The sequence below is a fragment of the Sardina pilchardus genome, chromosome 6, assembly GCF_963854185.1.
Source record: "Sardina pilchardus chromosome 6, fSarPil1.1, whole genome shotgun sequence".
Taxonomy (NCBI): domain Eukaryota; kingdom Metazoa; phylum Chordata; class Actinopteri; order Clupeiformes; family Clupeidae; genus Sardina; species Sardina pilchardus.
This window is the reverse complement of record NC_084999.1, coordinates 26200021-26210758: the sequence shown is the minus strand read 5'-3', so window position 1 is coordinate 26210758 and position 10738 is coordinate 26200021. Positions and strand designations below refer to the sequence as shown.

At 42.9% G+C, this 10738-nt stretch overlaps 1 protein-coding gene across 1 annotated transcript in view; it reads right to left on the bottom strand.

The window, feature by feature from the left end:
* Nucleotides 1-7415, bottom strand: part of grik2 (glutamate receptor, ionotropic, kainate 2) — a 219965-nt gene extending 212550 nt beyond the window's left edge. Inside the window, exons 1-2 of the mRNA XM_062539225.1 lie at nucleotides 7352-7415; nucleotides 3893-4256 (exon numbers count right to left, since the gene is read on the bottom strand). Of these exons, the coding sequence (XP_062395209.1) occupies nucleotides 3893-4010 (118 nt within the window). The 5' untranslated portion in view covers nucleotides 4011-4256; nucleotides 7352-7415. The remainder of the gene's footprint in view (nucleotides 1-3892; nucleotides 4257-7351) is intronic.
* Nucleotides 7416-10738: the final 3323 nt, after the last annotated feature.

Sequence of the window (10738 nt, the reverse complement as noted above, 5' to 3'; positions counted from 1 at the left end):
AGCAACCCTATGCCATCGCCCTAAAGGTGTCATACTTACAGTATTACAGATATAGTCTCAGACACAGCATCTTTACATGTCTGATTTAAGTATAGTAGCATATCACAACAACTAGAATGTCAATATGTCGTCCCCTTACAGAAACAGCAATGCATTAGGGCTCTAGAGATAGGCTATCATAAAGCACAAAATGGTAGTTTCATAACAAAATCATCCATCATGACAAATTGATCCTTTATGTGACATAGTATGTACATAATAGATAGCTTACATGCATAATATAGCGGGAATGCATCTGATCTTCCAATTCGTGTTAGGTATCCATGGTGTGTTATTGTAGAGTAGCCTGCTGCTGTCTCCTGAATTCCATGTCAAGCTTCGGTGCAACTGAACTGAACAGTGGAGGCGTGAAAACACACCGCGAGGCCTGTGGCAAGGAAGGCCTTTCTTTCTCACCGAATCAAAACGGAAGAAAGACAGCGGGAATTGGCTGATCGCCCTGTCCTGTTGTTGTAAGCATACTTGTAAACACCATGGATAACACCAGCCCTCCCTTTGCAGTACAATAGGCTGCAAGCCTCTCTTCCCTCTCAAACTGACGCCGCAGGTGAATTTTCACTCCCATGTCGCGATGTGAACGAATAGGCTATTCAGTTTAGTTAGTCGATCCAAATTGCGTTTCTTTTGAATGTATTACACAGGGAATGTGTTTAACAAGTTATGCTTAAGCTTTAAAGGCCAAAGTTCATTTTAAACACTACTTTTGATTAGTGGGTACATAAAACACTCAGTATATGAATATCATTTAAGAAAAAATCTCAAGATGTTGCTAAAGGACAGTTTTTGTCGTTTTTGGTATTTGATGGAATTTTAACGTAATTCGGTTGATGATGACAGGTTGGGGACGTACGAGCCTGCGCTTACTAATTTGAATGTATTCTATGGAAATCGCAGTTACACTTTCAACATAAAGTTTGTATATTTAGACTTCGAATTTCGTCACATAATTTATATCACAGCTACCTAAGAGTTTACCAAAGATAACGTCGTTGTCCGATTTCAATTTAATACATTTTTCTGAATTTGGGGAGATCTTGTTATGGAGGCTATTTTTTCCATGTATTCCTATAGGAAAAGGTTGTGTCATAGGCGTAGCCTACACTTTCATAAAGTTTGTATATTTACACTTCAAATTCCGTTACACCATTTATATCATATCCACCCTTAGGTTTAACAAAAATATAAATGTTGTCCAATTTTATTTTAATGCATTTTTCGGAATTTGAGAGGTCCCGTTATGAGGGTAGGCGAAACTAACTGCAGTTCAAATGGCATGGCGATTAGCAGTTAGCGATTAGCGATTAGCATTTCACTTTGCTGAGGCTGTGTTAATACTGATCGCAACTGCTGTTATGAAGACAGTTTGGAGCCTGACAGACGTGAAGGCAGTGAAAGGTAATTAAATGCATGGCCCAAGCGGAATGAGTGGAGATGCGTCCTGTGTTGCTGATATCGTTTCGTAACAAATTGAGCTCAAGCTAGTCTGACCATGCATATATCAGGACACTTTACAGTCAGTAGCACCGAGTGAAAGTCAACGTTGGGTTTATATCTAGTGACAGTGGTGATGTCGTTAGTTTGAATAAGTACAATAAACTTAGTCAAATGATCTAAAAATATAAAGCATCATGCTAGCTTTGCTTTGGTCTACTTGCCACCTGTGATCCCCCTGTTGCAAGCCGTCGATTAGGCAGTGCTGTTGCATGTAAACTATGGTGGTGGACTGCGTTTTGATCGCTGGTCAGGCCACCCTGGACCAGCAAATGTGACGTGATAAATATATATATATATATATATATATATATATATATATATATATATATATATATATATATATATATATATATATATATATATATATATATATATATCTATGTATTTACCTATTTATCTATAATCTGAACTTTTTACCGCTGAGCACTGTCTTGCCCGTTTCTCTTTACTCCTCTCTCATGTCATTGTCAAATGTCAATCAATCTCAAGGGGGCTTGTTCGGTGGTCCCCAACGTGACGCAATAGAGTGCATTGAGGGGTAAAGAAGAATCATTGCAAACCTCTGTAAAATAGTATACTTTTGCGTGTTATATCCGTTTTGTGACACCCAGCAACATCAAATACAATGGATAACAATTTAGATGAGTAGTACCAACAAGCTAATAATGCAAATTTGTTGGAAAATGAACCTTGCAATACGGGCTTTAAGGAGTTAACAGTGCATTATGTAATATACATAGGCTATCTACAAGCCTGGAGATACGCAGTAGGTAGGCTATTTGGAATACAGTGGCGAAATATGCCTAGTTTTTCCATTAACCTATTTTAACAGCAATTTCGGTTCAGATTCGGCAAAAAGTAATTTGGGCCCAAGAGCATACTCAGATTTATTCAAAATGGCGAATGTCCTAGGCCTATACCTCTTGACTCGATGTCGCGGTGACCTGCTCTCAGAGTGTAGGCCTAAAGGCCAAACAGCAAACCTCGCTCGTTGCAATAGTGGCAGGAGGTGCGTAAAAGGGGCCTGTTTTTTAAATAGAAGCCTTTGGCGGAACGGAGCTGGGGTGCCAAGCATTGGACGAGAGCAGAATGTTTTCCAGCTCAACAACATGGAATGAGTGAAGAACCTGCGACAGAGTGAATGTGGTGTGAGGACGGTGGATTGAAGTTCGGAACGCTTGAAACGGCATAGCCGAATGGCACGTGCGTAAACTGCTGAATGATCAGCATTTATCAGCACCTCTGTGATACCTGACAGCGCAGTGCCAGACTACATATCTGAAAGAGAATCGAGTTTAGTGTTCAGCAAAGTTTAGACACGAGCACTGCACGCAGGACCACGCACGACTGTTCTTCCCGGGAGCGTATCTTCCTCTTTTAAAGGGAATGCGAGTGCGCTGAAATAGAACAAAGCATTCCTTGAAATGGTTGCTAATAGCAACGTGCAAAGTGCCAGCACCGGGAAGCAAATACTGAAAGAGTTTAAGTACCCGTTATCTTTCTGGTTAAACGTGCGATTAAAGCTCCACTTCTACCATACACCCCTCCACACACTCCCCATGGCACCGGAAAGGAGAACAAAAATCTGGCAGAGATCACGTTTTCTTTGATTCACTGTAAAACATCTCTCTCTCTCTCTCTTTCTCTCTCTCTCTCTCTCTCAGTTAGAGGGGTGCAGAGAGAACTTTAACAGACTCATCCCTCTCTGTCTCTCACACACATCACACACACACACACACACACACGCACACACACACACACACACACACACACACACACACACACACATCTTAATGTCCTTTCTCTCTCTCTCACACACACACACACACACACACACACGCGCGCGCGCGCATCCACGCGCAACCACACACACACACACACACACAAACACAAACACACATAACCTGCATGTTTGATATTACCGTTAAAATATGCATTAGTAGGCTAGCACCAAGAATTTCGAATAATAAAAAAAATGGTAAGCTACAACCACTGTTGTATCAAGTTACTCAAAGTTTTCCCTCATACATTTTTGAGAGATGTGTTACAGCATCACTCGTCGGCAATGGAACAATTGTAAGATTGTAAAATTGTAAGACAGAAAGAAGGGTGTATGGGGAGACCAGAATACAAGAAGCCTCGAAGTCTGCATTTACAAAAAGAGGTAAACACACAACCAGCACGAATCAAAAGCAGCAACACGTTCCGGGAGAAGTGAAAACAAAACTACCAAGGTGTCGGGAATAAGGTCGCAGAGTTGCAGAGAAGTTAGGGGGGTAAGCGATTAAACATTTCAGTGACCAGCAACGCATATTAGTGATATGAAATGGGGTCTTACCAAATCTTAAAACATGAGGCATCCCGCGTGAATATCCCACATATAGTAATAGCAGCAGAAGAAGCCTGACGGTGCACCTGAATCCCGCTTGAGTTATCAGTGGGGAGGTAATCTTCATGATGTCTGAGATGCACACAAATGTTATTCCCTGGATCGTTATATTCCCCCGAAATTCTTCTTTTTGACGTAAAGCAGGGTGACGGGATCACGGCATGGTCAGACGGAGAGAGGGCATTCACTCCCCGGATCCATTAGCAAGCTCTTCGTGTCCGTCTTACTGCGCCAAGAAACAACCTTCCGACTCAGCGAGCGGGGCATCCATGTTAGACTTAGGAACTCCGAGAGGAATCCATTCGCGGGCGTGCTGAAAGAAAGAGAAAGGAGCACACGGCAGATTGAGTATCCAAAACAGGTATCGTTTCAGGGACAGTCTGATCGCGCAAGGGCGCAAAACGTTCAGTTCGGCTCGGCTGTCTATGCTAGCTTTCTACTGCACTGCTACAGCGCATCTGACGTCGAGCCAAAATGAGTGTGAGAGCGGGAGACAGAGCGGCAGTGAGCAAATATTGGGCATACCACGCTGGTGCTGCTGACCACAAGATGCTTCAGATCCGTATCTGACACTAAAACACACATCTTTGCCAAGGTGTCGCTGGTTGCCACCAAATGCACCTTTATTCTTGAATTCGCGTATAGTTCCTGGAATAGTGGCGTGTACTGGCGAGCTGTAAAATCAATCTATGAATTTTCGGAGATTGTCCGTCGGGGTCAGGACATGTTTGCCTCCGTGAAGTGTAGTTGGCATACACTGGCATATGTCCTCAGGTGTCCAAATTGTAGGGCACTGTTTTGAACTAGACGAGCCATTGGACATCGCATATACCGACTCACGGCCACTGGATATTGCTTCTGTTAAATCATATTTACAACAGCAAATAATGCTTTGTCGTGATGAAAACAAAATTTAGCAAAATCAAAATAGACAGTTTTTTAAGCCAATACGCTATATTTGCCATGCTTAACACACTGTTAACCTAAAGGTTCCGATCAAATTAATTTCCAAAAGTCACGATCTAACCTATATTTATCAAACGGGTAACATATAGGCCTATATGTTTAGAGTGACAAGTTACCTGTTCGGTGCATATCAAATTATGTTATAGGCCTACAAATTGCAAACTGAATTTGCTAAAACATTTAAAGGGGCACATGTTGGAAGGGTATTGTTTTAATTATTTATTCTGAACTTTCGCATTGCGTGACTCATTCCTTATTCTGCTGTGTAGGCCTATTCATGCCCCTTGACTGTAGGGGTAGGCTACATTCTTACATTATTGACATAAACTAGGCTACGCTAGGCTACTTAATTTAGAGTCCGAGAGTGATTTCACTCTTGAGAAAGTGACACAGACACTGGTTAAGTGTACAATTGGAAGCTACCTATTCAATAAGGGCCCAGTGAAAACTGGTAGGCTATCAGCGTCCTTCTTGACGTGCAATTTATGTGCTTATTCTCATTAGCTGTTAGGCCCCTTGTTCGAGCTGTTAAAAATCTTGTAGGCCTATATCTTAAATATGAACGCAGAGGTGCTGGTGCTGTCGGGAATATTACAGTTGCACATTTTGGTAATTGTAACAGACAGAAAAATCACAAATCTGAGTCTACGATTGGCCTGTATGGCGGATACACAAAATAATGGGTGGAGATTGGAGAACTACATTTCAGAACCATGGACAGCGAACAGTGACCTCACAGGCGAGCGAGTGCTGCACCTTGCGAAACAGGCACTAGGCTATCTAGTATTCTACTATTTTGTCCCTCATTGTGGTGTGCTGTCACATCATTTATGATATCAAACACTTAAAATATATCATATATGAATGCGTCCTTAGTCGTCATCTTTCCGAGGGACCAGGCAGACTTGACAGTGCTATTTGGACGCTCAATGACGTCGAACAAGTCAATTCAATCAACATGATTGAGAGTGAAAACAATATTTAGGCTATAATCGATACATCACGTAGTGTCTTTCCTCAGCCTGTCAGTGATTGATATTCCGTTGTACGCTAATGGTTCTCATTCACTGAAAAGGAAATAAATACGCTACTTCTGTCAGCTGTCCCGCGGATCTAACAAAATTAGAAATCCGATATTAACACTCCAATTGTGGCGGCCTTAATCATATTATGGCCTTTTCCCCGCCGTTGGTCATCTCACCTCCTCTATCAAACGAATGTGCAGACCGTGCGTGAGAGAGAGAGAGAGAGAGAGGATGTTGATTGAACTAATTGAAATACATTCAAACTGCAGTCTATAAGGCAGTATCATTGTCGTGTGCATTAAATTCGAAGCTGTGTAGGTTTATTGGTCGGATATAAGTTCTTTTTTCACGCCAATATTTCATTTTAAACTGGTAAAGGTTCGTCATCATTTCACGTAGTAAATAGCTATTACTAATGCGAGATCAGGATAGGTCTAATGGAAGTGTCATAGCCTATAGCCTACGATTAATTCCCTTTAACAATTCTCTTCCTATTGATTTCAGTTATCGGACATTTTGCGGCAAAACACATGCTGCCATGCAAAACATTGCGTGCGAAACATATCATGAATAAACTTTTGTAAAAAAAGAAAAACTCAATTAAAAATCACTTGGCATGCGCTTAGGATGCCCCCTCTAGTTCAGAGAGAGTATACGGCGAAACGAGCGGAGACTGGTGAGTGGGTTGTCATGGTTCCTCATAGTTTAAAAGCACATCGGGGCAGAGTTTGGACCTATTCAGCCACCAAAAACAGTATCAACCAGTTGGAAGATGAATTTGATTTCCGTTGTTGATGAAGGGTGTGTAATAACGGTCGTCGTGGGCATTCCTGCTCGGCTACATCATCTGATCGTAAACTTGACAAGGAGTCGCGAGTGCGCCCTTGTAGCCAATGCTTGATTTCGGCAATTTACGTAGAGTAACGGGTGCACTTTTTCGTCCACTGTCTGGGTCACTCACAAAGCCAATCACGTAATCTCCCTCCGATACAATATGTGTTGATGGACATCTAAGGGCAGTCATACATTTTTAACGCCTTTTCCACAAATGTAATATGTTCTGTTTGCAGAGAACGTCGACAAGGACTACCGCAAGCTATTTCTGTCAGGTGTTAGTGTGTGGAGTTAGTTCTAAGACATTTAATTTGGCCCATCATCTTACCGGAGCAGAATATGCCAAAAAAGACAATTGGCAGGAAATTAAAATGTAATATATTTGTACCAATCCAAGATATGTAGAGATCCTCTCCTTAACTCAGAGTACTCTACAGCACACTATGATGCTATACCCGTACTTCTGTCCATAAAAAAAAGCGGAGAAAGAAATCCAACAAAGCTGCCGTGCCTTAAAAGCACTATAAACGAATTAAATTACAAACTGCCGAGAGAATCGCTCAAAGAACATAAATGCCCTTACCTTCGACAAGCAAAGGCAGAATAAGGTGGTAACTGTCACGACAGCCGTAGAAAGTACCTAGTTCATTTGTTCCGATAGCGCAGCCGATTCGGTTCCCTCAGACTCGTCTCAGAGCGCTCTGGACACGGTGAAGACACGCCTCCTGTCGGACAAAAAACCGTACTGCTTAAAGCAACAGGGGACAGGCGACCGGGCGATCTCTGGAGCGCACGATGAAAGGTGGACTGATGTTCCACACAAGCTCTCCTTCGTGCAGAAGGTGCATTCATTGATCTGTATCACTGATACACACTGTAGTTAAATTACGCGATTCTTTAGTACTATAACTAGGCTATAACTGGTGGTGGTATTTAATATCGGTGAGGTAACATCGGTAATGGGAGGCAGCGGCAGCGCATCAACACCAAAGGTATGTTTCCAATTCGGTGCGTAATTGTTGACATGCTTCCTCGTAAGTCAATGGATAAGATCTTACGGTCCGAGAAAAATGTCACGCTTTGTTTACATTTATATGCACTGCTCATTGTTTGACAGCTAGTGTTAAAAAGACACTGCGCTGAAAGCCGAGCGACAAGGGCCATAGGACACACACATCTTATGAGATTTAGGAAACTGAAAAGAATCTTTGATTCGACCCCCACACCTCTCCACTGCATGAAGGGTTGGATTGTGAGAGGCCACCATGGTCCTTAAATCAGCCTCAGAAGGAACAGTGCCTCGTGTCTCATCTCTCTCTCTCTCTCTCTCTCTCTCTCTCTCTCTCTCTCTCTCTCTCTTTAATTACAGCCAGTCTTGCATATCGGAGAGGAAATTAATTATTCACCTAATCTGCCTGAAGAAGTATGGCACACAACCTGCAAGACACACATGCAGCATAAAACAGAAACAGACAAAAAAAACAAGCAGGCAACCACAACAGTTGCACTTCAAGCTCCTCCAATAACTCACAACAAGCCAAATGCCCCAATGACTGGCCTCAAGAAGAAGAGTTCAGTAATACTGGTGAGCTCAAGTGCCACTCACATGTTTCTGTACATTAATCTATACAATGTATGGCAATCAGAAAATAGCCATGCCTATAGGCAGACGTATGCTTCAGGAACGCAGGCATACTTTGTCATATATCTGAGGTACGTTGATGCTCTGCTCCATTAGATAACTAAAGAAGGAGAGCCTGCTGACAGCAATTTGGAAAATAATGATGTGTGTCCTCTTGTTAATGGATACAAGTGACCAGTAATGGAGACATCTCTTTCTCTCCTCTATCTGTCATCCTCTTTGATCACATTCTCACTCACTCACTCACTGACTCACTCATTCATTCAATCGCTTAGGCCTACTCATTTATTCACCTAGCGAACTTTTCTTCAGAATTGTTTAGACATTTTCCCTTCTCTCCATCCACAAGGGACCTCAGCATATGTGTACCTAGTTAGAACTCCAGCCATTGAACTTTCTTCCCACCAGTCAATCTGCTCATACACACAAGCAAAATTGTGTGTGTGTGTGTGTGTGTGTGTGTGTGTGTGTGTGTGTGTGTGTGTGTGTGTCTGTGTGTGTGTGTGTGTGCTCGCGCACATTTGTGTGTCTGTGTGTGCACACATGCGTGTGTGTGTGTGTGTGTGTGTGTGTGTACATTACAAAAAAACTCCAGCCATTGAACATTCTTCCCACCAGTCAATTTGCTCATACACATGAGCAAAATTCTGCGTGTGTGTGTGTGTGTGTGTGTGTGTGTGTGTGTGTGTGTGTGCATGCGTTCACGCATTTGCGTGTCTGTGTGTACCACGTGTGTGTGTGTGTCTACATTACAAAAAACTCCAGCCATTGAACATTCTTCCCACCAGTCAATCTGCTCATACACATGAGCAAAATTCTGTGTGTGTGTCTCTGTGTGTGTGTGTGTGTGTGTGTGTGTGTGTGTGTGTGTGTGTGCGTGCGCGTGCGCGTGCACGTGCGTGCGTGTGTGTGTGTGTGTGTGTACATTGCCAAATAAATCCATCTGAGAGTCCTAGTGCAAGAGCTCATTGTGGCCATTAAGAGCACTGGCGGCTCAGTGTTGCCACTCCTATTAGGCTCCTCATGCCACTGCTGCGCACGGAGAGCAGCACAGCTTTAAAGTGCGCCTTTCATTTGGAGGCCCACGCCGCAGAAATCCCTAATGAGCAGCACAGTCGGCATCTCACATTGTCCGAAAAAGGAGAGGGGGGGGGGGGCACTTACCCAGACCCTCCTAATGACCTCTCACCTCCTCTAGGATAGATCTCACTTTATCATCGCCATGGAGACTAGCCATAGGAAACAATACAAATATAGCCACCATATGATACATATCCGCATGTGTATCATATGGTGGCTCTATGGGCTGCCCTCCCTGGTGGACAGCAAGTGGCTCACTCAACGCATTTAAAGTGTAAATGCCAAAGGTGTGATACTCATGTAGTGAAGGTCCAAGTAGAAGTGACTGTTCAAATCTAGGCGGAACGTTCCTGTAATAACAATACTAACCACATAAACAGGATTTAGACGTCAAAAGTGGATTGATAGCTTGGCAAAGTGCTTTTTAAAGTGTGTATATTAAGTTAATGAAATTGTTTATTTGACTTCACTGGTCCCCTTCCCTTGTATGCGCGCCCCCATATGGATTATAAATGGAGTTGTACACCTCTGCCATTCATAAGAGCAGCAGGAGAAGGAGATTTAACTATTCAAAGGGGCCGAGACCTCGAAAGCAAACGAGTGGAATTGGCACTTCTGTTGCCTCACAGTGGTGTTGACGTCAAAGTGCACTTGTATGTTCAGGTGCATTTAATGGGGACCCAAGACACCATTTCACTCCCACCATCAACTCTCTCCCCTCCCCTCTGTGTGTGCCCGATGCCGTGCAGCTGCTCGCTTGCAGGCAGAAAGGCTTGTCAAGACGGAAGGCGGCTTGTTAAAGTGAACGATTTTGCAGTCTTATCCCCTCAGGTTCCGGCGGACACCTATACTACTACAGAAGCTCTTTTTGTCAGTCGGAAAGCCTGACAAGATGGCGGCGGGGATTCGTTACAGTGTGTGAGCGTTGTGAAAGTCAGGGAGTGCTTGAATTTGTTAAACACATTTTGGGGGCTAAACGTGTTACAGAAGTTAACAAACAAAAATGGTCCAGTATAGAGTTAGAATTCTAAAACCATCAACCTCAAAAGGGCAAAACAATGAAAGCATGTAGGGCATGTACTGTAGAAAACGTCAAACATATATATTTTTTTTTTCACCACTGACGGCTGAAAATGCAATTACAAGCAAGTGCTGGGCAACATGGAAATATCACTGTGATGGACTGGATGTCACAGATGTTTACATCCATAAATGTAAATAAGTGTTTTTGCTAATTAAAATTATTAC